This window comes from Micropterus salmoides, unplaced genomic scaffold (genome assembly GCF_014851395.1).
Source record: "Micropterus salmoides isolate LMB-PRFRI ecotype aquatic unplaced genomic scaffold, ASM1485139v1 Ms_hic_scaffold_19, whole genome shotgun sequence".
Classification (NCBI taxonomy): Eukaryota; Metazoa; Chordata; class Actinopteri; order Centrarchiformes; family Centrarchidae; genus Micropterus; species Micropterus salmoides.
The window spans coordinates 22408764-22436304 of record NW_024041039.1 but is presented as its reverse complement, the minus strand read 5'-3'; the positions used below and the strand labels follow the sequence as shown (position 1 = coordinate 22436304).

Here is a 27541-nt window from a genome sequence, read left to right as displayed (position 1 = left end):
CAACGGAGATGTGCACTGAATATCAATTTAATTTACTAGCTGTTCATTCTCATGCAAATTGTGACCTCTGTTAGGGCATATCAATGGCCATACACATTGTATGTCTTCAGAGGAGCAGCAGGCAGAAACACTGTATGAAACTACAAATAGGGAAAATAATATTTTCAGTGGAGCCATTCATGTAGTAAGATTTGAAAAATGTATGCATGGCACTTTTTTGTTTTTACTGATAAACACTTGGAAAGACTATAGTAACTCTTTCTGTGTTTATTTTGGACCATTTGGGTTATATGTGTTTTTCGAACTAGGAAGGAACTATCATGTAGATAATTCACTGTAGAGTTGAAATAAATGCTGTTGGGAGATGCATAGATAAGAACACAGAGAGGAAAAGGCAAAATAAATTATGAGTCCTTCAGTTTTTCTATGCAAAATGACTGAAATCATAATCACCAACATGCATTAAATCACAAGTTGAGTCCAGGCCTTTCACCTTAATTGGAGTCTCTTTACCTTTGATGCAATCTCACTCACGGTGTCAGAACATCTTGAAGAGTTTTTTGCCTGAAACACAAAGTAGGGCAGAGCAACACAAGCACATTAAACCGTGGTTGTGAGTGTTGTCTATATTGTGAACAATAATGTAATAATGAAAATTCATGAAAATAATCATGAATGCCTAGTATGACATCCAACAAAGGTTGATCACTGTCATCAACCTCAGCTAAGCTCAGCTGGAACGGCAAGTCCCATTTTCTTCATCACCTCCAAAGTACCGCCTTTCAGCTCTCCACAGCAAAAATAAAAAGCCTGGCAACAATATCAATTATACATGCAGGAGGCAAACAAGGGGATTTATTTCACAACAAATAGCCTCATAGAGAGATGCTGAATAGGGCAGATTAGCATTAGAAAAGGACAACAAAACTCCCCAGTTCAACAGCTAAAGAGCAATTTGATGGGACTGGAATTGGGGAAATTGCTTGATTAGGGCATGCATTTGGAGGGGCTGTCAATTTCTGAATCCCAGCAAGGATATGTAGTGTTGTCGCTTTGACGAAATGACACGCTGCTGCAGTCAAAACATGACATTATGAGAACTGTCAGTTGTGCCCTTTGATAATGCAAGACAAGATCAAGGGATGATGCAGCAGCCAGTAAGTAAATGAGACATCAATCTGTATCTGATAGAGAGGGGGGGAGCTTATCAAATAAAGACAAAGAAAGACGTTTTTGATGGTTGGTATTTAGCCCAGTCAGGTTAGACATGTTTTGCAATTTTAGTAAATGGTAGGGTTTTCTGAACTGTGAGGTCCCATTTCATTTAATTTATTCTTCATTTTATTTAGTGTAAAATAGGTTTACCCCACTAAACAAGATATGGCATGTACATACAGGGCAGTTAAAACTATAAGGTTAAAACTCATGTTTAAGTCTATAAAAATGGATTCTGTGTTTCCGTAAATGTTTTAAGAGTAAGAGTTTGTTGGAAAACATACTGTAATTTTTCTTCCCCAACATTTTATGAGACTTTCGTGACCGACCTTTTTTGTCGAAAACAACATAAAAAACTTCGCACAGTTTACGTTAGTTTACAAAGAGCAAGAGGAGAGCTCGCGCGCGTACTCGCAACACGTGCTCTCTATGTTTATCAGCAGGGATTTCTGGGAAGCGGTGCTCATGGTAACCAACGTAAACACCACCAGCCACCCTCCTCCTCCTCCTCCTTTTCTTCCTCATTTCCCGTTCTCGGCTCTGCAGAAGCGCCAAAGCATGCGAAAATGAACAGCACGGTTCGCAGCGAGGACCAGTATTATGAAAAGATAACATCGATTCAACAGAGCATGCATGAAAGGTGAGTGTTCGCTCTCTTTTGTTCACGGGAAGACGGCCTAGTGCAGACCGCGGACTCGGGTTGCGACCTGTGCTGCCTGGAAAGCCGTCTCCTGCCGCTTGCCACAGGGAGATAACAGGCTAACGTTAGCTACTTAGCTAACCGGCGAAGACAGAGTAGACGGAGATACTGCAGTGTAGCTAGCTTACTACGTTAGTTCATTAGCCCAAACACCGCGGACGCTACATTTAGCTAACAGCAATAACGTTAGGTGGTTGTAGATGAATGGAAAGCCTGAAATCATTAACGTCTGCATATTAGTTCACATGAAGCTAATGCTCGTGCTTTTCTTTATGTATCAACATCAGCATAACATTACCCATGTAGCTAAATCGTATATCAACATTGATTTTAACCTTCGTTGGATAACTATGACCTGGATGACTGAGAATCTTCATAGACATCAACATTAGCCTAACGTTACGCATTACAGTTGGTTTATGAGTAAATAAGTTATATACCGTAAGTAATGTCGCTGTTAATTAGCCTAGCAAACCGGAGATGCTGCTGTAGTCTGTGCGGGTGACAGCTCCTCTGATTTTTGTATGCAGGGAGAAACGGAGGCAGGAGCTGGAGAGAGAACTGTTTGCTTACTCCAGATCTGATAAAAGAATGTAAGTTACACAGAATACTGTATACCAAAAGAGAGACCATACCTTGTTTTCATCCCTTGACTTTCACAGCGTTAACTTGAAAAAATGAGATATCTCAGTAGAGAGACCTTACTGTATATCAAATAGTTTTGTAAATTTACCATATATGTAATCAGTATAACTTGCCGCATATACTGTATAAATGCATAGCCATGTTAGTGCTTTTAATTTGAAAAAATTTAAAACGGTTCTGGTATTTGTGATAATCTGAGATTTTTATGTTTAATAAAATATATCACCATAGTACTCAAGTGTGTTAAAAGTCCATGAACCTTTGGATGTAAGCAGAACATCCTGTTTTAATTCTCGTAATGTTAACATTGCAGATCAAAACAGCAAAGCTGAGGTTGATACCAGAGTTGAGAATAAGATTTAAATTTAAAACACACTGTGCTGAACCTTGTCTTGTGGAAAGTCTAGCTCTTATTTTTTGACAATGCTCCTAGATAATATTTCTTTGGAATAATAGTTCTCCACTGCCTTCAGCTCACAGATAAAGTGTTCCAAACTGCGCAGTTATCTCAAGGAAATCAGTGACAGGGAAGCACAAGCGAAAATGAGAAACCTTGAGCTTCTGAGAGATGTGGAGTGCATAGAAATTAGCATGAAGGAATATAGTCCTGACCATGGCCCCCTGCAACAACAAAAGGTATAACACACACACACACACACACACACACACACACACACACAGTTTCAGTTGTTCAGTGGAGTCATTTTTCTCATGGAGTTATATTAAAAGCAATCTGAACAGACACTCCGCCCACTGAGGTTGATCCAGGTTTGGACAATTGGACTTTTTTCCTAAAATATTTTATTAAATTTAATAATTATTAATACATTTTTGAATACTGTGTTTAGGAAGAACACTTCTTTTAACATGTTACCAAATGTACTGTAACTTTTGAATAAGAACAATAAACTCAAAGACCTTCAATCTAATAAAATTTTTCGATTTAAAATATATTTATTAAAGAAGCACATTTATGCACATTTTCCTTTATGCTGTGGTGTAATTTTAACACAGAGTAGAAATATTTGCTCGCAATTGCTTGATGTGACAATAGTAAACACTCAAACAGTGCAATTTATCACGACAAGCAAATGAACAAGGGAGAAAACAATGAGCCAGTCAGATTATCACTTAAAACTCAACGACAGTGCTTGACAGCTTAATATCAAATTAACAAAATTGGCTAATTATGACTCGCTGAGTTAATTGCCCAATATAGAGACTCTGAAGTGCTCCAGAGGTTTAGTGATTCTCTCCCCTCAAGCAGTCGGTTTATTTCCTCTTGATGCTTTGTGAGTCCTGCGTGTTTGTTGTTATTTTGGTTGTCCTGTTGATCTCAGTATCCATTGTATAAAGTCATTTTTTCTGGTTTAACTGATGCTTTTGGTAAAATGAAAAATATAAATTCTCAAATGGACTGTGAAGTCACACACACAAAACATTCAAATAAAACAGTGGATAAATCAGAACGGTGTCTTATTAAAGGTCTGCGTCTGTAAACTGCCATGGTTTTGATGAAAAGGTGTGGCACGTGTGAGCTAATCCAAGTGCCTTTAGAGAGGCCATTAGGTTTTTTAATTGGAGTTGGGATTAAGGCAGTTAGTCTGGGCCGGTCAGATAAATGTTAAAGGCTGTCAGCAGCTACACAGAGGACACTCACTTGGGATAACCCGTTGTGATTGACTGATGCTTGACGTTGTCACTTTTGCTTTCATACCGTCTGCTTTTATACCACATGCAGATAATATTCAGCACCACTATCACAGCATTATAACAGACAATTCCTAGTGTTTGCATGCAGTGTCAGTTTACCTGCCTCATGTCGGTTAAATATTATGTATTATTTTCTGTCTATCTATCTATCAATCAATCACCTATCTACTCATATCTTTGTGTATCAGTCTGTCTTTACATCTCTTACAGGCTGACTTATTCCAAAGGATTTCCAGATTTATGGAAGCAAGAAAGAAAATGGAGCGAGACCTTGACGTAGCAAAGGTAATGAAAATATGTGCAACTAAATGTGTATTACTAGTATAGTAATAAGAATAACATTCACGTATGGAAGTAACATATTTGTACATCATGTTTTTTACACATGTCACATCTTCTACTATTTATTGTGTGATCTATTGTGTGCGTGTTTTACACATATTCTTGTATGATTGAAAAATGGCACTTTTGGCGTTTTTTTTTTTTATGTTGGTTCCTTCTTTTTTGAAATGTTTACAAGGTTTATGCAAATCTCAGTTCTATCAAGCTGTGTGTTTTCAGGTTTAGAATAACAAAGGAAAGTAGACATTATGCCTGGTAAATCTGTAGAGGAGTCTACATTTAAACTGTGTATCTGTAATAGCACAGGTGTCTAATCCTAGCTGGTGCATCTGTACAAGCGATGTAGTTCAAGCCCATAGCTGCTTTCTCCCTTCACTTAAAGCAGTTAAAGCTCTTTTAGATGAAATGTCTAAGACATCTCATAATAACTTGGAGCATGCTGTCTAGAGCAGTCACTTGTAACTGTGTGCAAAACCCCCGTCAGCCTGTCGATATTGTAATGAGCAAAATGGTACTGTCGCTCCATTATGCATACAAGCCATTGGCTGGCAGTGTGCATGTCCCTCAGGCTGCAGCATTCATTAAGGGAAGCTTACCGGGCTGAAAGCTGGAGACAGATGATAACGGGATATGATTTTCATATTTAATACATTCCTTGGAAGAGCACACGCGTGCCGCAGATTGATAGAAGAATCAATTGCTACTTTAGTGAAACACTTTCTACTTTGCCCTGCAGCTACCGATGGAATCACTCAGCCAAGAAATTAACTTTTCCTCTTTTTTTACCTACTTTGTGGATCTGCTGGGCAGGCTGCATGGTTTACAGTGAATGTTATTAAGCAGCTAACTGTTTGGTATTTAAGACGCTTATCAGAAAAGAAACAGAAGCCATGCTTTTTGTTATTATGTTTGGAGGGAGGCTTTTTTGCTTCACTCTCTCCCCCCTTGGTGACATTGCAGACATGAATCAAAACTTGTCTAAAGGATTTCTAATAAGATGAAAAGTTAAAACATTGATCCTGAGACATTCTTCTGGAAGATGTTTTGAAAAGAATTCTGACCTTGGCTCAAATAAGCTAAACTCATTCAAAATTATAAATTGGATAGTCAGCTATAGTACTTGAGTTGAATTTCTTTTGAATTAGACTTATTTAACCAAAGCAAAAGAATTGTGTTCATACCTAGCAAAATATAATTTTTATGAGGTAATGGTAAGTTTTGTTTCTAAAAATGAATATATTTTGTTGATTCCCATTTTTGCAGGTTGAAGCTGTGCATAGACAGCACCAGGGCAGCGTCCTTTCTCACCCAGCCAAGGATTTTACAAAACCACCAGTGGTAATTTTAATGGGCTACGAGACCTTCAGACAGCCTGACGCTGAAACCGGCACCACAAGTGTACACTCACACCAAGCATTGCATCGTTCACCCAATCGCAGCATGCACTCCCGCGAACGTCTACGAAGTGGCCTTTTGAAGGACTTCAGAGTTGGCGGAGAGGATGCCGCCAGCAGCCGAGCACATTTATCAGATGACATTTCAGGCTCAAACGATTCCCCTGACGGCTGTAATTTGAGTGACAAACATGATAGAACGGTAGCGGTGCTCCCATCTGTTCGTGCCTTAGCAGGTGCAGCTGGAAATGTGCCATTAGGAAGTGATGATGAACAAGAACCGTCACCTCTGGTGACCTTGACGGGGCCTGAGAAGAATACGTCTCCCGGCAGCAGTAGCCTGATGAAGGCTAAGAATTCCTTTGCAGAACTCAACAACTCCCAAGATGGAGAGAGTGTTCTGAGCCATTTGATGCCTGAAACTTCTTTTGGAAAAGAAACTCAAGATGCACCAGGTTTGCAATGCTACTTCTTGCTTATTACCTTGTAATATCTTTTTTTAAAAGTCTCTTTACTGAAATTGAGAGTTAAAAGCACTTTATTTTCCCTTTTTGAAGATTTGAAATAAGCTCACGTGATGCTTTGCTCTATGTTCACATTCAGGTAGAGTGTGTGAGAGTGTCAGCACACCAAGCTCTGATGTGCAGTTGTCAGAGAGCAATGATCGTGACCTGTCTATTTCCCTGACACAATCTGAGCTGGAAGAGGATCTACCAGAGGGTGTGGCACCTGAGAGGAATGCCACTTCTGGACGTATTGATGATCACAATCAGCACAGTCCTGAATCATCCCTCCTCTCTGATTGGTCCAATAACAAACCAAAGTTAAACTGTGAATCAGCTCCCACGGTGACATTTGAAAGGTACAGTATGTATGACTTCTGTGCTTTGTTGTCTGTATTTGTCAAAACGCGTCAACTGTGAAAAACACAGACATTGCCAGGATTGCTTTTCAGCACATATGCGTCTTAAAACCATGCACAAGTCACACATAGTCAGTATTTTTTCCCCAAGATTTAAAGCAAAGCAAGCTGAGAAAGAGAATGTTCTGCATAGCCATGTTGAACCACAGAGGGCCGTTAATGATAGGAGCAGGCGAAGACACCATATAGCCACCATCACATCAGAGGCTGACAGAGAGGATTGTGGGAGTCACGGTCCGTGCCACCGTGCTCTCTGTAGCACAGTAGCAGCTGCGGTGGTGGCAGTGATGCATCTTATAGGCAGAGCTCAGGACCTGTCACCAACAATATTGCCATAATCCAAGATAATGCTGTAACAGAGCAATTTTCTGCTTGAGAGACCTCAGGAAGTCCCCAGTGGAGGAGGAAATTTGTGGCACCATAGAGTGTTCTGGAGGGTGGGCATGTGGACAGCACTTACAGCCACAAATCCTTAGCGTGATGATGGCCTCTGAGTTGAAGGATCATTTTGGATGGGGTTAGAGCCACACAAAATCCCGTGTGAATGTTTGCGCCCAAAGCCTCCGCATTTCCCTGCAATATGCAGTTTTTTATGAACAGGACCTCTTATGCTCTTGAAAAAGAAGAAGAAAACTTTATTTGGTGTGTAATTTCTGTGCTGTTTGTCCTTGGGTTATGCACATTACACAAGTACACTTGTTTACTATTATATGCTTTATTTTTTAGTACACAGTTGCACGTATGCACACAATAATGTTATTCAGGTCCAAACATATTACCCTTTTATCTACGGTAATATATAAAGAACCTTTCTATATCAAATGCTTTATTTAAAATTATGGTCTATATCTGTATCAAAAGAGTAGTATGATGAATTATATTTTCTCTCTTGAAAGTATAGTTATGTCTATTTGTTTGTTTGTGCTTGACTGTGTTTCTGTGTGGTCTACTGTACTGTTTATAGCGCGACCTCAAGAGGAACTGCAGTTAGCCTGTGCCGGGGATATGATGGTGGGGGCTGCAGCTTTCATTGTTAACAGGGAGGGCTTCTGTGTATGAGGAGAAAACCAGAGGCTTTGATGTAAAGCTCCGAGAGCATCCAGTCTGTATTTTTTTCTTTCTCTCTCTCTCTCTCTCTCTCTCTCTCTCTCTCTCTCTCTCTCTCTCTCTCTCTCTCTCTCTCTCTCTCTCTCTCTCTCTCTCTCTCTCTCTCTCAAGGTTAGAGTTTATATTGCTCCCTCCATTCAGCTCACAGTTGGGGAAAAACAAGCCTGGGAAATTCATTAAATTATCCCATTCTATTTCTCCTCCAGCATGGCTGGGATGAGTGAGAGTATATGACTGAAATATCCTCCAGGTTCTTTCTTTCAAGACTCATCATAAAGGCCTTACTGTGTCCTGCTCTCAAAAAATGTCGTCCCTGAACCACATGATGGCCCGATTGGTGATGGCATGTCATACAATTAAAGTTGAATTAAATTAAAAATCCAACACAGGTCTAGAGGTAAAATTTATATGTTTTGAAATACGGTAATATATAAATAATTTGAAATATCAATTAGGGAATCATGCTTTTTTTTTACAGACATTCGTCAGTTGTGTTTTTTTTTCTGGTTTTAAATTCTCAGTGTTATTGCACATTGTCATACAGTGCTTTGTACTGTATTAACTGTGTGCTCACAGTGCAGTGTGACACACCCCATATTTGATCAGGCTGTCCCTGCACTCAATGTGTTGTTATTACTTGTGGTATATTTTTCCATTTCTTTGTTTATTATATTTGCTGTCTGGGCTGGCACAGTGAGATCTAACACCAATCACTTAGCGGTGAGGCCATTCCATGTGGTAAATCACCCCGGAGTCAGTACTGTACACTGTAGAGCAATATCGCTGCAGAGAGGCTGACCTCTTCCTCCTAGCTAACAATAAGCTCCTGATGATGTCGACATGCCGACAACAGCAGCATCTAAAGTGAGGTTGGAGACCTTGACATGAAAGCTGGCAACAATACAATGAGGGAGAGAGAGGTTTGGAGAAAAAACACAACTAATTCCCTCTCTAAAGGTCTCTTTTTGAAGAGCATTGACAAATAAAGTGGAAAGAGAAAGATGACTATTTCAAGGCCCACGCTGACGATAAGGGAGAGAGAGAAAAAAGATAGCGCTTTTGCCTATGCTACTTCAGCCATACTGAAGAGGACTTAGCACAGACGGATTGCACACTACAGAATGTCATGGATATAATTCAAGCTGCCAGCTTAATCAGGATGTTACCAGGAAACAACCTGCAAAAAAGAAGGAGCAATTGTTTGCTGACCCCTAACCCAGGAGCCCATTACAGATTGTCATAAATTCTTTTTGGCCCCTTTTATGTAGGGGGCTCAGGATCTCTCGGCTTGGGGTTTCTGGGAGAATTCAATGAGGGCCACCCAGAGCTTAATGCCCAAGAAAGAGATGGATTCCCAATATCCACATGCATTAGGCATCCATTTCTCATTTTGTAGCAGCACACAGGACCAGATTAAAGTGTAAATCTCTCACCAAAAGAAATCATCTTGAGGCCCCTCTTTTTTAGAGCCTTTTTCCATACATGTGAGATGGTGTTAGTGGTAGTTTTACAGAGTTGTTCATATTTTCATTTTTACATTTTTTATAATCATATTACATATTTATAATTAAGTTTATTTAGCCATTTAACTGTATAGCTGATTTAAAGGTTTACTTCAACAGTAGGCATCTAATTCTACAAGCTCTGGTTCTCAAGCTTGGTTTTGCAAGCTTTCCTTTACAACCTGTGGCAACATCAACAGACACACTTTGTATTGTTGAAGTCCTGTATTGTGGCGGTAGCATTCTAATGATCAAATTCCTCCAGCAGTCCTTGAGTACCTCAAGGAAAATGCCTAGGAAAATGTACCACTGATTTTTGGATCAAATGGCATCCTATTTTCTCTTTTTTTCCTCTTTTTTTTCCTAACAAATAGCAGGCCTATCGATCACATGGCCTCCTCTATGTTCATTCACCACGTTAATGGGTATTGTGTTTTTAGTCTCTCCCAGGAAGGACTCTTTAACCTGCTAGATAACATCGAAGGACAACTGGATGGTGAACAAACCCGTGTGTATGGGGATTCTCCAATTGATGGAAGACAACTGACTAGAATTATCAGGTATGTCCTTCCTGTCTTTCTTCAAACTTCCTAATCTTATCTCTCCCTGTCTAAACTAAATCAGTTTACATTTATTTAATAGCAATCAAGCCATTTGTGCAGATGAGGAAAACATATTATCCTTCTGCCAAGGGCTCTCACTTTAGATGAAGTGTCATCACCAACATGCACACGTCTTTCTTTCTGAGGGTTTTTCAAACACATGGGATTGTTATAGTAACCACCCTGTTGAATTGTTATTGGGAGTCAGGGAGATGGAGGATGGAGAATGTGTTTCATTAGACTGGGCTTATTTTTCATGAGCCTTTTATATTTCATAGCACGATTAATTTGCCATAATTGCAGTTCTTGTTGTAAAGTACGGATAAATGTCTGGCAAAGGAAAGCATTCTCACTCTTTTTAAACCCAGTACATGCTTCTCATGAAGTACAAACATGAGTGCTGTAAATTATACATATAACATCATCTTCAATAGTGAACAGAATGACCATCTTGTGCCATGACCCTAAGTATAATGTTTAGTTTTGCTGTGATATATTAGCAAGCGTGTTTGTGTGCACTGATGTGTATGATAATACTGAAAATCGTTTGTGTGTGTGTGTGTGTGTGTGTGTGTGTGTGAGAGAGAAGTGTTAGCAGCTGTTTGACGTACTCCATGTGCTTCTGACCCACGGGCTGAGCCCAGGGCTCCATGGCAATAGCTGACTGCTCTCTATATATTGGACAGCCTTTGTAACAGTGGAGCAGGCTTGAATGACGAGGACCTTGAAGCATGTGGAGCAGTCATCCTTCATGAGCTTCAGAGGTTGTCATGGAGCACAGCAAAGGGCTGTCTGCTACCACAGGATCTAGTGGGTGCTCACCAGTCCATCACTGAGCCTAATGAAATAAGGTAAGGCTCCTGGTTTCTCTGTGAATCCAACACCAAAGACCGTTGTCAGTGTTTTTTTAGTCCATAGTTTTGTTTATTTATTTTTTTGTTTTATTCAGCTTAATGAAAAGCAATTGTGGGATTGTAAGAATAATCACAATCCTAAGCATGATCAGGTTTGATCACTTATGTAAAGCTATACTAGTAATGTAATGTTTTCGTAATGTTTTTGTTGCAGAACTCATAACATAAATTTGCATAATGTTACCTAAGAAAAAAACACAACTTCTGAGATGCTTGAAAAAAGGTAAACAGTTATATAATAAAATAAAATACTGTTTGTGATATAGTGTTGTATAGTGTAATATAGTGTGTGTTTTGTGCAGATAATGACATTGTAAACTCCTTTAATTAATAATACTACAATAGAGTAAATCAGAGAACAAATATCAATGCTCTTAAAGAGTTCAATCCACATTTCTTTTCATAGAGCCAGTGAACACACTTACAGTAAAGGTGAATTCCATTTTTCCTGACAAAGAGTGGGCTTACAACAGCCGCTGAGTTATTGCACGCTACCATTCGATACAGTCTCCGTTGTGAACAAATGTAAAGGTCATCTTTGGTGTCACCTCGTACGGAAACACTGCACGGGTGAATGTCATGAGTAAATTAAAATGCCCTATCTGTGACTTCCAGTCCTTTTGGATAATGAGTAGTTATACTCTGAGCCAAATCCATGCTCTGCTTCACTACTCTATTGATTTCTCTGAGACCTTCCCTGCTATATACTCAATCCACAGAAACATCTAGCAGAGTCCCTCCCTTTCTTGCGGCTCATTGACATTTTATTCAGTGAGCTATATTGCTGTCTGAGTCTATTCAATGTTAAAGTGTTTTAAGATGGACTAGCAAGCAGCTTTTTGAGAGTGCTTTATGAAAAAATTGCTTGACAAATGTATTATATTCTAATTTCTTCACCTAATGGTCGAACTTATAAGCTAAGCAAAGAATCGTTCAATGTAATAAGGTAAAATTAAGACATATTTACGGATGTCCTACTTTTTATTCAATAAGAACGTCTCTCTTTCTCTTTCACCAATCCCCCCTCCACCCTATACCACAGCACCAGCCTCCCTCCTGATGCTGCTCGGCTGTGGGATCGCTGGTTCAAGCACGCCCTCCTGCTCAAGGAGCGCCATGTCCTCAGCACTGAGCGCTTGGTCCAGCTGTTCACGCCGCTGCTGCTGGAGCGCCATGCCACCTACGGCCACCAGGTAGCGTTGGAGGCACACACACTGCCACTACACACACAAATAGTCGGTTGCACACTTGCATTCACAGGCACTCAGTCCCAAAAGCAAGCAGACATTAACACACACGCACATGCACACTCAAATGACTACAGGAGTAAAATGGCTTCTTTTTTTCTCCTGTCCAAAAAAGACTAGTGTTTTTGTTTCTTTGCATGTTTTTAAGAAGAGCGCTGTAGTTGGTACTGAGTGCCCTCTTTGTGTCTGGTGTTTGAAACCAAGCCCTGGCTGCCTACTCATCAGATTGCTCCACACGTTGACCTAGACAGAAGGGAAACCCTGACCCATGCGCTAATCACAAATTACAGCCTCTGCCTGGCTTCTTTCATCTCATGTGGCGTATTCATCTGAGAAACACTTGCTTTTAATTTGGTATTAACCAAAAGTATAGCCATCAGCTGGGTCCGATTGAATGAGGGAGCCATTTGAACCTTCAACGGACAGGATCATTTTAAATGTCCCACTCATTGACCTTGTGCAGATAATGCTCCATTAAACAAAGAAAGAAATTACAATTAATATTCACACTTAGAGCCCAAAGATAATGTCAAGAGATTTGTCAGGAATCCCACTTTTTCAAAAAATGTACCATCAGTTGGAATCTGCTGGAATGATCATATACACATGCAGGTTTTTGTGTTATCTAATTTTGTGGACTCATCTTGCCGGGGGTTCTTGTGGCTTGGAGATCTTGCTCCAGTGTCCCCGACGCAATGAGAGAGGCAAAGAGGGAGACTGTAGAGCCTCTTGAAAATATGAACTGACAAAAGGAAGATAGGCACTGCCATCTACATCTTTATGTCCAAGCGCCTCAGGAAAAGCCGAGTGAAAATCTTTCTCTCCCTTTATCTCTCGCACTCTCACTCCATCTATTTCTCTCTCCCTCCCTCTATTTCTCCTTCTCTCCCTTTTTTTCTCTCTCCCCTCTCTCCCTCTCTCTCTCTCCCTCCTCTCTGTCATCTCATACAACAGCTTACGCTCCACACACAAGAGCAAACAGAAATTTCCATTCACGTAATGCCACACAGCCTGGCTACCCCGACAAATGGGAGCATGCAGCTCGCATGCACACACTCAAAGAGGCCCTTTGAATATTCAAGTGCTAACAGTTGCATTCATTGATATTTAAAATGCAGTGGGTCTGCGAGAGCCCTCAACCCACGGTACATTTGACTAAATCTAAAAAAAGAACAAAGACGGATATCAGGGACAAGGATCAAGACAGTTTTTATTGTGCAGAAGCATCAAATAGCAAGTGGCAAGCTCAGATTGGCATGTGTTTTTCTCTCTTCCCCTCTCAGAAAATGAAAGCATGTATATTGTCAATGTTCACTGCGACCTACTGATAACAACTTCCAATGCACTTAAAGTTTGTCACTGTCAAAATCCTCCTGATCATCCCCTCCATATTAGTGCTCATTAAAAGTAGCAAATGGCCATCTGAGGCTGAGAGGCAGTCTTTGATCACAAAAGAGAGATGATGATGGCAGCATTTGATATGGGGGAGGGAAATAGGAGAGAAAGGAAATCGGTGTGTGGCATCTCCCTGCTCCTCATCTCCCGGAACAGCTCCTCTTAATTGTGTATCCTCATCTCCCCAAAGATAAAAAATGAGCTGGAGAGGGAGGAAGAGAGCAGTTTGTCTCAATTCTCTCAGCCAAGAGGGGAGATATCTGGAACGTGTTGCACATTAACGCCAGGGTGATTGCATTCTTTAGGCGCTTCTCTAATCTCATGGATGAGAAGAGAGGGAGAGGAGAGGGGGGAAAAAAGTGTGATTGAGAGGGAGAGCGGGAGCGAAAGTGTGCGAAATAATCTTTTTTTAAGTTAAGCGAGTGAGAGAATTTGAAGTTATTTTCTCTTGCCGTTTGAACGCACACTACAGCTGCACCTCTGTGCGAGCAGCCATGGCCAAAGTAAATGACTTGCCTAATCGGCGAGAGTTCAATTTGACACTTCCTTCACAAAATGGGAACAATTAAGAGTGTGGTTTTAATTTGTTCTGCTCGCAGGCCAAAGTGCTGCTGAGGACACTTGTGTCCCGGTCCAGTGAGGAGTGCCCCTCAGCAGAGGACGAGAGTGACTTGTCTTCTTCGTGTGGTCCTCCTCCTCTCCTGGCTGACGGCGATGTGAAGCCTGCCAGGCCAGTACAGAAGCAACAGATCCAAGGTTACTGAAGATTATTAACATGATTAAAACAGGCATGGAAAATACTAAGGAGAGTACAGTATTTGATTACTGGGTTTGTGTTATTAGTTTTAGAGGAATGGAGGAATGGCTGCATTTTCCTAAATTAACAATCAAAAAATTGTGTTGTTACAGTTGCCAGTAGATTCCTGCAAATGTCCGAAACATACTGCACTGAGATAACTCTGTCTTTGCACAGTAATATGTAAGAAGACCATTAATAGGAACAAATGAAGACTACTGCTATTTTTTTGCAAACCACCTCTGCAGAGAACTAAAACTTTCCTTTTATGAAAGAAATCAATTTCACCATAGGGCTTTTTTATAAATCCCTCACAGCCCAGTTTTCATACAGTCTTCTATTCAGAGCTAAAGAAAGACCCCCCATTCCCATTTCCATCCCTAAACTCCTTCCTCCCTGCCACTGCTTCTCACTATGCGCGTCCCTTTCTTACAGAACTACAAAGTACTGAAGAGGACAGCCAGGACGAAAGCCCTGTGGAAAGTGTTCCTATTAGAGGTAAAAAGGCATCACCGGTGCCCCAGCATTCACACTGTCCTTATGTTGTGGTTTGTTTTCTTCCCACTGCAGTGAATAATGGGCTCTTTTACGCAATGGCTGAGGCAGGATGATCAAGGTGAATCCAGGGTCAAAGTCCCACCTGAAGAGCTGTACTAGTTCTCTCTAATTATCTCCGAGAAAACACTAGCTGTGTTTTCAGCCTGGTCTGAGGCATTCTGGCAAAACTGATAATTTGCTGGCCCGGCATAATGCGGCTGCTTTAATTGTCAGGATGCCAGGGTGGGAAGCGCAAAAGATCTGTCATCGGTTCTCATTATCCTCTAAACAATACTCGGGCAAGGCTGGACTTGAAAAATACTAGATATGAAGGCATCCTGGAAACAGTTGGTGTGCCCATCCCTGAGCTGCACCTCTGAAATGTAAAGCAATCCTATATTACCCTTAGCTATCAGATTTCCTATGGTGTGTTTTATGTGTCTGCATCCCTATGGTGCACAGCCAGCAAAATGAGTCCAGTTTCCAATCGCTACACTTAATCAAAAGAGCCATAACCAGAAAAAAAAAGCAAAAAAAAAAAACATGACTAAAGATTTTTCAAGGAAAGGGTTTTGCTGCGGTGAGTGACTTCAATGTCACAATCAAATACCATGACCTTGGAACTGATAGTAATTGCCAAGACGTGCACGTCTGTATATCTAGTGGGTTTTTTTGTAACTGCATGTAAAAGCAATGCCTGTATAAAGTGCTGTGGGTGGAATAACACTGGTTATGGTGTTTAGAAAATTATTAAAAGTGGTACTTTTATAATGAAACCAAGCTGAAAATGTTCAGGATCACAATTTTGCTCTATTCTTTGATGTAATATGTTTGTTTTTAGCAACGTCATTGAGACAACAGCCCATTTATTATGTACTTCTGCCCTTTTGATTTTTTACAGCACAGTCTCTGTGCTCCTTTTAGCTACGATACCTACTTTAGTGTTTTTAAAACAGAAAATCAATCATTGCCTTCCTGGTAGGAGATGCTAAGATAATGTGAGATGCTGATTGCTGTCTCATGGAAACTGTTGCTACATACTGTAGGCTAGAATCAACAGCTTAGCTGATCGAGAATGGTGTTTTTACCCACTCTGTTCAGTAGTGAGACCAAAAGACTCAGCTACTGAAGCGTGTTGTCTCATCAAACACAGAAACCTCTGAAAGTTGGAAACCTGGGTTTTAAGCAAATATTTGACAGTTACTTTGTGCGTGTGCTTGTCTGTGTGTTTGTGTGTGTGTCCCTGTCCCTGAACAGAGACAAAAGCATATCAATTACTTAAACAATCAGCCATGCAGGACAGGCTGCAGAGTTCTGAAGAAGAGGTAGAGGAGGAGGACGACGATGGCCTCTCAGGTAAGAGATGCAGTCCACTCTACCAGGCAAGTAGCGAGCGATTGGAGCCTAACTATTGGTCAACATTTTCTTACAGCACATACTCCATAGAAAGACCATATTTGTTGTGTACATAGATGTAAGCTAATTGACAGCCAATGCTCACAGATTTTATGGCAAGTTTTTGCAACCATTTTTGGCCCATAACCTAATTTTCAATTCCAACAATAATAGCCCTCAACTTGTCATGGGAATTTGGGTGTGGTATCTTTATGACATATGGAAGAAGTATAAGTGGATTATAATGAAGCTATGTATAAACAAATATAAATATATTCACATGTGACCACGAGTGCATTTCTTAGAGACACCAACGCCAAGGTTGAGATACTGTCTTAGCTTCTCATAAGCCTTACCATAATTTCTACATTAATATGCGTTGTAGATTAGCTTGGGATGAAATGTCCAAATCAAATGGTTTTATCGGACCCTATTTGCTCTTTTAAGGAATAAATCATGGCCATGAAGAGGACCAGGGGAGGGCCAAACGCTCCTCACATCAAGACCCTTACCCTCGGTAAGAACGTTGTTATTATTCAACGGGCCACAGGAAATGGGCCACCAGACACCAAAGTGGTTGATGTACATTTGCATGGCCGCTCTCATAATTCCCTGTTCATTTCCATAAGATCAAGGGTGCGCCACCCATTAACTCGCTTACAAAGACAAAAGGCCCCTAAAGCCCCTCTCACTCACTGTTTGCAGGGTTCAGCCAGGTTTTAGAAATCAAAAGCAAAACAGCTCCCACAAAAATAAATTGGAGTCATAATCTCAGTGTCTTCAGGCTTGTTGTCAGAATGCAAACAGATCACGTCAAGAAGAGAACCTGGGACAACTGTTTTGGAAGAACGGGACTCAAGTGTTGACAAGGACAAATGTCCTTCTATTTTTCACCCTTGAAATGTATTTAGGCTGCTCAAATCAGAGTCCTAAGTGGGTTGGAAAAGAAGATCTAATGATAAATAGCTTGGCGGAAGCTAACACCATCACGGTTACATTTGAATATCAACACGACTTCATCAAATCTGCAATTGCACGTCGGGTCCTCAGAGCACCTCTTCACTGCGAACCCATTTTGGCTGTAGTAATGGCTGGGTAAACGTTATGAGGAATAATCTTCTCTGATTTCATGTGATTACCGGGCACCACGCTGACACAAGGGCTGAAGTCTATATCTCCCTGGCCTGGCAAGCAGGCGCTCCCAGTCTGCCTATTAGCCCAGGGAAGAGCCTAATGGGCTGGCTCTATTGTGATCCTCATAGCTGCTGATGTCTGCCACAGCCAGCCCCAATGACCACCCTCTTTAATAAACATGAGCCAATTTTGGGCCCAGACCCTCTCAGATGGTGCCTGTCTCCCTGTCATTAATGTGCATGGGAAGCCCGCAGTATATGTGATTAAACAAAATTTGCAGAAAAAAAAATTAGACAGAAACAGAGAATGCCGCGAGCAGGGGTGAGACTTAAGTTGTGTAAAAGTTGTGTAAAATTGGACAAATGGGTTGTTATGTATGTCTGACACTCTCATCTCAATAGGGTAAGGATGGAAGCAGCATCAAGCGTACCACGAACATCATCCTTTCTTTGGTCAAACTATGGTTTCTTCACTTCTCCTGGATGTTTAGATTTAAGCATTCCACTTACCACAGTCACTTCTTGCGCTTTATTGCTCCCACAAGTGGTCTAGAAGTCCTGCACTTAAGCAGAAGCATAACACTGCAGCATGCTCTTGCCCTGCTTCTCTCCTTTTTCTCTGTGCCTCACTCTCTCTTTCTTGCCCTTTCTCCATCTCTTTGCCCCTCTTCCCCTCTGTCTTTCTGTATCCCTCCCCCTTCCTCCTTCCTTCTTGTTAATTATTTGCTTTATTTTGTCAGCGAGCTGATGGGTGACATCAAAAGGAGGATGGAGCTGGACTCAAAATACAAAAATGGCTTCCTCGCTGTTGTCTTAGACAATAATTATGATTTGCCAGTTAAGCCTAGACTACAGCAGAGGGATTGTAGTTTAAAGCAGAGGCTTTGGTGCAAAAAATGCATTTATAGCCCTTTGTGAGGCGCCTCATTATGTGTGGGCCCGATTCATTAAGTAATTGGTTTGCAGTTGTTTACATGAGTATTAAGGCCTTCTATTCAAGGCCTTTGAGAGATACATTGTGCAAATGTTGCATGTTATGAATGCAGAATGAGAGGCGGGGGGCCAGTCCTATTGGCCAAACACTGCACTCGGCTGAAAAGCGAGAGAAAAGCACTGGGTGCTGCTTTGCATAGCAATGACTAGGGCCTTAATAAGCTTTACAGATTAAATACATGCAGTCTATACAAGATGCAAAGAGATACTCTTAACACATTTATATGTGCTCATTTCACTATTATGGCGTTTGAGAGAATTGAGGTCTTTCATATTCTTTTTTTCTCTCTCCCTCTCTTGCTTGCTCTCTCTCACACAGTGTTTTTTCATACTTTTATAGAATGTGCTGTTTATTGTATTATAACTCGTGGGGAAGCGACTGATTTGTCCATTAGAAATCTTTTGCTGTCTTTGTGAGTGGCAAAGTAAAATCACTTTGTGGTTGAGTGGGGATGAAAGGAATAATGCACGAAGGAGTGAGTCTTAATAAGCAGCTGCACTCCATGTAAAGACCACTTGTTCCCCTTTGTATGCGAGTGCATGCCACTGCTTCCTCTCGTGCAAAGAATCATTGTGCTCCTTTCTACTGTAGGCATTTCAGATGCCACTCCTTTCTTATTTTTATGTTGGGGTTTTTAATACCCCCCCCCCCCCCCTTTTGATCCAAAAAAATGCTAGAAAACATGTGCACAGACACACAAACACACACACAGCCGGTGTGATGATTGTTGTGCCTAGTGCCTGCTTGACAAAAACCTTGACTCAACAATTAGTGGTTTACAGCTTTGCCTTGGACAACAGGATGTGCTCAAGCATTCGACCTCAAATCACTCAGAGTGTCAAAATCAGAAGCGCTCTCTCTCTCTCTCTCTCTCTCTCTCTCTCTCTCTCTCTCTCTCTCTCTCTCTCTCTCTCTATATATATGGAGGCAATGTGTGTGGATCTCTGACAGCTCACTGGGAGGAGGGTTGGAGGGGTGACAGGGAGAAAGGAGGCGAGGGGAGGTAGAAAGAGAGAGCAGGAGATAGAGGGAGACAGAGAGACAGTAACGGACAAAGAGGTAGTGTAAGATGGAGGATTCCTGTTCTAAAATCCAGTGAGTGGAGGAGAACACGTGGAAACTGTTGAACAGACAATATGATAGTGAGCAGTGTGACACTTAAGGCAATAGATGCGCAATCAGGCATGTGGCAGCACTGAATCTGTCTTGTGAATATTTGTTTTACAGAATATATCCTCCCCAAAAAATAGCTCCAATATATCAGTTGATCTCCTCTTTGAGTTTAGACTAAAGAATAAGATTACAACCAGGCCAAAACAGGACAAACATGACAGTGACTATAGAAGAAGTCAGCATTTAGAGACTCCAACCAGAGGAGGTCACTGTCCTACATTGGCTGCCTCAAACCAGTAAAGAATGTCTGATTGCCCTATAAAATTAAATGGGTTTAACACTTTCTATGCTCATTTTAGTCTTGTTCATTTAATTTAGCCTTCTTATTTCCAGGTCAGTGAAAAGTCTATGCAGCAAAACCATGCAAAGATCGCTTTCTTCAAATACATTTGTTGTGATAGTTGTAAGCTGTTCAGAGGATGATTGAGGCATAAGTAAAAAAAAGATGGATTTTTTTTTAGGCATATGACATGCAATTATGAGAGTCATTTCTAATGGTGTTCTCTTTTCATTGCTTTATATTGTGGGTTGACCATATTATTAACTTCACATCCTTGAGACATCAATGTGAGTGTGTGTTGGACAAGCCAGAAAATGTTACCCTCACACAGGTTAAGGTGCACCCGAAAAATGTAACATGAAATGAATGATCTGTCCTTCAGCACTGACTGTCTCCTCTAGACTGCCACCAGTCAGGAGGAGAGCGAACTGTGTTAAAAATCATTGGCCCAGTACCTCTTCCTCTGAGTTGCAGTACTTACTCATTGCCAGCAGAGAGCACTCACATGTTAGAGAGTGCCCACTCACAGTGCACTCACAGTTGCCTCTCACTGTATGCCCCCACTGAGGGCTATATCCTGCTACCATTCAGGCCTGTTAGAGTACATCTAAACAGAGCCTAAACAATGTTTCTGCGGGGTCATAGCTGGGATGGGAGTAGGAGTTGATGGGAATGATGAGGTGATGGGTCTCCCTTTACCTTTAGACAAGCACCGCTGCACAAAAGTGCTATTGTGCTATTAGCATTTGTGTGTGGGTGGCATGAGCTTAAAAAAAGCCAGGGTAAATAAAAGCAGTTTTCATGCTATCGGTGTGTGCAAGGCAGTATTAAATGCTTGGTAAGCATTATTCCTCACATACCCTTTGTGACTAGGATTAAACTTCAAATCTGTCTTCAGTGACTCCAGAAAACATCTATTCACACAATCGGTTCTTACTTGGCAATTACTTTAAACTGCAGTTAGAAAGGATATTATATTCTCTATAAAGATGTGTTTGGCTATTGCTATTGGATATTTTGTCAATATGTCTTTCTTGACATTTAATACAGTAATCTCAACTGACCACACTTGTGTTTGTCCAATATTTGCACTAGTATTTTTTGTTTATTGTTGCACCACAGTAAGATACCTGAGGATACAGCAAAAGGTTTGGTATAGCAGAATCATGATAATGCTTTTAGTGGCAATCAAAGCTAAACGTTACAAAGAATGAAAAAGAAGAGTGCTTCACTGGATCTAAAAATGTAGAGAATAGTCTTTAACTTACACCTGAGTGCCCTGGATTTCAGTAAGCTGAGCAATCATTGTTATTTTTAACAACGTGTTTTTAAGCAACACGTCTTCACTATTCCTCACCAGTGGTTCCAATTCAATCATCCAGATATGCGATTACGGGATTGTGCTAGTTTTTTATGAACTAGTGCAGTGTCCGATCAAAACGTACCTGCTCGAAACGGGCCATTTGCTTGACTTCTAGTAGCAAAACAAAATGGCAGACTGATTGAATGGTGTCACCCAGGACATAATAAGGAATGGGCATTTCAAGCAAATATAGCATTCAACTTAATAGCAAACTTGAGATAATCAACTGGCTGCTGTCATTGCTAACAGCTAGCTGTTTGGGACCTGGCTATTTCAGTCATTATATTGCTGGTGCTTGAATTGTTTGAGTTTATCGAAGTAAAATGGCAAACTTATTTTCCTACAATGTAACATCTCCGGTCTCTCTCTTTTTTAAATCTGTTCCTAAATGTACTGTAGCGAGTGACTGAGAGCCAGGTGTAACAAGCATGTTCGGAGGTGTAACAGTTAATAGTGGTCCCGTCTCAATACACTACACAGTGTGTACTTCTGGCGGTAGTAATGCACTACTAATAAATATGTCCCGTAGATCTTAAGAGCTCACCCTGGACACTGCACATCCTCAGCAAAACACCCGCCAAGTGGGAAGTCGATCGGATGAACGGTTTTCAAAAATCGACAGACAGACGGACTCTTCCATTTTAGTTAGATTGGTAATTGGTATCTGCACTATGTATGTCTCTGCATATCTTGTATATTTACAACCTGATAAAATTATTTTAAAATATGGAAATTTAGGAGCTTTAACTAACTCAAATTTAAACCAGTGTGGCATTAATTGACAAAACAAGACGGAGATTAAGGAAAAACACTGAGAACATTAAACATGTCAACATTTCTCTCCAAGCTCCAATTGTGTAATGTGTATAAAACTCATCATCCATCCATTTTAAAGGTGGTTGTGTACTCAGCTATGGATAGCAGACACAAAAACTGTTAAAACATGAGATAAACAACAATATGAAACAATTCCAAAAAGACTGAGCGAGGCCTTGGGAAAAAGAGGACATTGCAATTGCTGTAATTTACATCATTTTACACATTTTACATTCACCTCTGTCTACCGGAGCTTGTAAAACACTGGCCAGCCCAGTCTTACATATTCAGATCATTGCCTCATTTAAGGGAAATTCAGCATAAGATGAACTGGCATAAATGTTTATGGAAACGGAATATTAGATTGGTGGGGTCAGATCCAGACTGAGCTCTCTATGGTAATAGCCCTGTCTTGAAATCAGTCCAGTCCCTCACTGAAGTGGAACAGCTGATAGACCATTCCCATCCCGGGGGGGAAGTTCAAGAAAAGAAAAGCCTAATTTACACTCTGTAACAGCTATTATTGTGGCAAAGGAGAGGAAGTAATAGTATAAATTATTGCTGTATTTTTGCTTCTGCAGGGTCTGGTCGAGATCTGTTGCCTAACAGTTGTAAATGGATGCACCAGTCCTCGTGGTTTAGCTTTGCTTCATCGTCTGTACTTTTACTCTTGTTCATTTTAAAAAGCTGAATTTGGATGTCTCTCTTTTTTTTAATGTTGATACACATATATTCCTCATCTTTATTTTTTTTTGTGCTATAGTTTTGACAGAAAAAATTCTTATTGTCATTCTGAATGCACAGAAGTTTTTTTTTTTTATTTCACCTTTCAAAAACTTCACATTCAGTGTATATTGAAACACTTAGGATTCATGCTGTATACCCAGTTTTACCTCTGGTGGTACAATCACAAAATATTATAATGTAATTTTCTCTCCTTTAAATAATTTTGTGTATGGCCATCTGTCAGTCTAGTAAAGTCAGTAAAATAAAAAGCTAACAAACGTAAACATAGCATAGTCCAGGGAGACATTGCAAACAGTACCTACCATAATTTTGGTCTCAAAATAGGCAACACAGGAAAATATTTACCATCTGCACTACTCCCCATCCACCAAAATGTGTGAATTTCACAAGATTTGTTCATACATTATCTAAAATAAGCATATTATGGCAAACAAAATCATCTATTTCAACAAAATGCAACATCATCATATGCAGTGCACTTTCAGTGTGCATGCAGATAGGCTGATTACCTGTCATTGTGTCTTTGCTTTCTTTTTTGGCACTGCTTTACTTGCTAACATTTTAAGCCCCTGAGGTTCAATATGCTGTTTGAACAGATGCAAGAATCTTCCAAATGTCCTGTAGGGATCCTATCAGCATTTTTATATTATAAGTTATAGGTCAGGCATAGGTTATATTCTAATCATTATACTGGCTGTATGGTATATTGCTTTTAGCACAGAGCAGTCTGTTCACAGTTAGGAATGGGAGTTGCATCTTTTCATTCTGCCTTGAGTAGTGCAAAGCAGCAATATATAGTTTGGAAGCAATCAGAACACAGCCAGACTAATATGGTCCTTTACACTCAATGTACAGTCACATGTGCCAAGACTTAGCTAAGAGAAGAGATGAGGAGGCGAGGGTGATCGAGAGGATGACAATCAAAAAGGTCATTGGTTTGAATTGATGCAGATGGAGGAACACACCACACAATTGTTTTTGCTTGAGCTCATCTGCTTCAAACTCTTTTTCTCTTCCTATTTCCAAGAAAAGCGTCAATACAGCTTCGATATAGAAGGTCCAAACAAATAAACCATATGGATATGTATGCTAACCTGGGAGATGATGAGGCTATATTGTGGTGTTTTGAATAGGCTCTGTGATGATGTAAATTAAAGAGGAGGCCTTTAAAAGTGGAACGAGGGGCCTTATTGCATATGCATTGAGGTAGATCAAAGCCTTTTCTGAGGTCAGACATTTACATAGTGATATCACCAGAGCTATGGGAACCTGGCAACCCTGTCTTTGGACTATCTTTCAATAAAGAGGGACTTGTGGAAGTCCTTTGGCACAATTAAAACAGGAGTCAAGGAAGTTCCTTCTGCTCCACTGTCTGCCTGCCTTTTTCCTTTTTTAAGCTATTTGTGGTGTGAAATAGCAGCTCTTTTTCAAAGAAAGCCTGGGGTAATAACTTTACAAGTCTAATAACTGTCTTTGTGCTTCCAGGAAAGAGAAGACGAACTCCAAGGCTCATTCTGTTCTACCGTCAAAAGGTGAGTGTAAACAAAGTCATTCAATTGCGTGTAAAGACACAGTGTTAAAAAAAGGTTAATTACACCGAACAGTTCACCATAAAGAGGTTGATGTGCAAACATGTATGAAATTATTGTAATTTTTGAGCTTCGCAGGAACTCCAATTGTTCAATTACGCTCTCTGTAAATGCAGCTATGCCTTTTGAGGATGTATAAATGAAAAAATGACCTTAAAGCCAATTCTAGGTTAGTCAAAGCTTAGATTTATGTTGTCAGCAAGCACTACCTAATCCTCTTACAAATTACCAAAACATTCCTGCTTCAGGGAATTATCTGTGTTCCTACATCAATAATCAAATCTTAAACATAAGCTTATGGAGATGTTGGGCTATTTATTAACTGCTCTAAATAAAACCCTGAACAAGCAATGTTAATTCTATTGGTAAGGCAGCCACACAGCTGCCTTTTGTCAATACATTTCTAAAATCTAAGTATGTCCAAAGAGTTTGCATTTCCAGCGGAGTGGTGTCAGACTGCATCCTAGTTCTTAAGGAGCAACTTTCATGCTTGTGATGAGATCACCCAAGATGCACTTTATTGCCATTAATGAACAAGACAGAGATTTAACACATATTAGACTGTATAATGGGCAGAATGTTAAAATTTTATTGTGAAATCGAATTCAAGGAAAGCTTTAGCTTCGGTGCGATTAAATGCTGGAATGCTTGTAAAGAGAGCGTAGAACTGACCTTATAAAGAAATTATGTCAAAGGTCACATTTCATTTGAACCATGGAAGGGTAAATATAATACTTTAATAATGTAATCTTGTATGTTTTTCTCTCTACCTTTTTTGTATAGCTTTCTGGGGGGAATCAGACGACAGCAACTCAGAGATTGAAGCAGCCTTGCGTCCTCGACCTTTCAACACAAACACCAATGACATTGATGACTTCTGTGACTGATATATCCCTGCAGATATTTTTTAAATGCACTATATTATATCACTGCAACATTTCAGGCAGTTTGGCTCACAGTAATTCACCCCCTGACCATTATTTTAGTGGTCTGCATTGTAAATCATATGCACACTGTATCGTAAAAACAAATAATAAAGTTGACAGCTCTCACGCTGGGTAAAGTATGTGAAGAGTTGTCCAACACTCTGATGTTAACCCTGCTTCAGTCTCTTTATCTGAACAACTCTCCCAGCTCATAATAACAGCTCGAAATAGATTAAACTGATCTTTTAAAGCGATTTGTTTGCACTAGGCTGAAAATCATGCATTTTGAATGCTGCAAGCATCTCCGAGTGCTCTACCTCCAGCATGCTCGAGTGTAATGATGTGAGTCACCTGTGAAATGACAAAGCACAATGGCCACTCTGCACGCTGCTGTGCGACCTGTGAACCTGCTGAAGAGGCCCATCTCCCAGGGCACAAAGTGTTGTAGCGATAACAAACTCAGAATATTTAGAACCTCTAACAAACGTTCTACACATATTTTCACAGCTGCTTCTTTAATAGTTGTGCTCATGCTACAGAAATACAGAGACGTATGTCTAAATTCCTCTGTATTATTGTGCAAATGAGTCACGAGTAGCGGAATTGTTGCTGAAACCACACAATAGTCTTCTCCAATTTGTGATTTTACAGCACATTGAACGTTCCGTATCTATTAATAACTCGGAGCTACTGTGTGGGAGGCTACATTCCCAAGTTTACATTTATAGTTCATTATGTCTGTAGTGTAAATTTTCAAATCTGCCATTCTGGGATGTGGTAAAAGCCCCTGGCATTCAGTGTCAGCAGGATTCCATTAGTCAGCTTTAGGTGACTTTACATGCCTGAACCTTTTAAAGTAGGACTCCACATTCATTACCAATAATGGCTTCAGACAGCCCTGACCCACCACAGAAAAGGGACTTTGGCAGAATAATTTGGAGTTTGCTAAAAGGCTCCCTAACATAATATCCATGTTAAGGAGCATGTCAACAGATACTTGTGTGCGACAGAGCTCATGGTGGAAGTGGAGTTATATTGTACTAATGTGTACTAACACACAATAACATTTTAAAAAAGAACATGTTTCCATGCGAGAGAAACGATAATATTCAGCTCATTCTTTTAAGAGGATGTGTAAGGTCTTATCTTGCAGTTAAGCAGGTGTCATCCATATAGTGACTGACTAAATTACAGTATCAGCTTTGCCACATTACTCGATCCACCAGGTTGACATTAGACAGAGGTCTGTTCTTACAGCAGCGGTTTTGTAAAGATGATGCATGTTTATTCTGATCCAATAGATGATGTCTCTGCGGAACAAGGGAGGATGGAAAATAATTGTATTTTTATTGTTACACGGCCACTTGTGATTTCAATGCAGATCATTTAATTTTGCTCCTGAAGACACAAAATCCAACTATCCTCAAAATAATCAGTAGGTTCCAAACTAGGAGTATTTTTCATAAAAATATTTTTTTTATGTGACATGAAACCTCACCTTTCTGCTGATGGATTGTAGGCTCTGTGTTATTCAGCTATGAAACACTTTACATTTATTTTAGGAAAACACTGAATTCATACAGTCCTTATAATCTTTAAACAACATACAGGTCTTAATGATCTATATTATTGTATATTAACACTGCAGCATTGTTGAGGTTTATTTTCACATATTAAAAATAAATGACAAGTAAATAGTCCACAAAGTCTCAGGTCTCAGTCTCTTTCTGAGGTCATCTGGGTGTTGTCAGATTAAAGCTAGTAGTATGATTGTTGCAGAGATTGACGCTTTTGTAAAAGTTGCCATGATTGACATTGGCATAGATTCTAAAATATGCGGTTGGGTGCGGATTAAGTTTCTTGTGTGTTCATGTAAAATGAGAAAAGTTTTTGTCTTTTTCTCAAATGTGTAATCATCAAAAATTTAGCCTCGACTGTCCTTGATCACAATAACGAATACCGCTGCACTGTAACCTCTAACTACAACCGCAGGTTCAATGGGCAGAAGCACAGTTTTTACAGCAACCTAAACAGAACATCTGTGAGAAGCAATTTCAGACTTATTTCGATTTACATTCTTTTTCCTTGAGTTGC

At 40.2% G+C, this 27541-nt stretch overlaps 1 protein-coding gene across 2 annotated transcripts; it reads left to right on the top strand.

The window, feature by feature from the left end:
• The first annotated feature begins 1686 nt into the window (after positions 1–1686).
• On the top strand, positions 1687–25618 carry kiz (kizuna centrosomal protein). 2 transcript variants are annotated; one of them, XM_038729362.1, is made up of 15 exons: positions 1687–1855; positions 2446–2508; positions 3034–3196; positions 4484–4558; positions 5879–6464; positions 6613–6871; positions 9981–10100; positions 10829–10993; positions 12099–12249; positions 14298–14454; positions 14930–14992; positions 16289–16387; positions 16874–16943; positions 24418–24464; positions 25305–25618. In XM_038729362.1, the coding sequence occupies exons 1-15, from the start codon at positions 1782–1784 to the stop codon at positions 25406–25408; spliced, it is 2196 nt and encodes a 731-aa protein (XP_038585290.1). In that variant the 5' UTR covers positions 1687–1781; the 3' UTR covers positions 25409–25618. The 2 variants fall into 2 exon arrangements, with proteins under 2 accessions (XP_038585290.1, XP_038585292.1); XM_038729364.1 differs by lacking the exons at positions 1687–1855; positions 2446–2508 and having other exon boundaries at positions 3040–3196; positions 4462–4558.
• The last annotated feature ends 1923 nt before the right edge of the window (positions 25619–27541 follow it).

Coding starts and splice junctions, on each gene's coding strand:
- kiz (XM_038729362.1), top strand. CDS start 1,782: ATGAACAGCACGGTTCGCAGCGAGGACCAGTATTATGAAAAGATAACA. Junction 1,856..2,445: donor CAACAGAGCATGCATGAAAG/GTGAGTGTTCGC, acceptor TTTTGTATGCAG/GGAGAAACGGAGGCAGGAGC. Junction 16,388..16,873: donor GGACGACGATGGCCTCTCAG/GTAAGAGATGCA, acceptor TGCTCTTTTAAG/GAATAAATCATGGCCATGAA.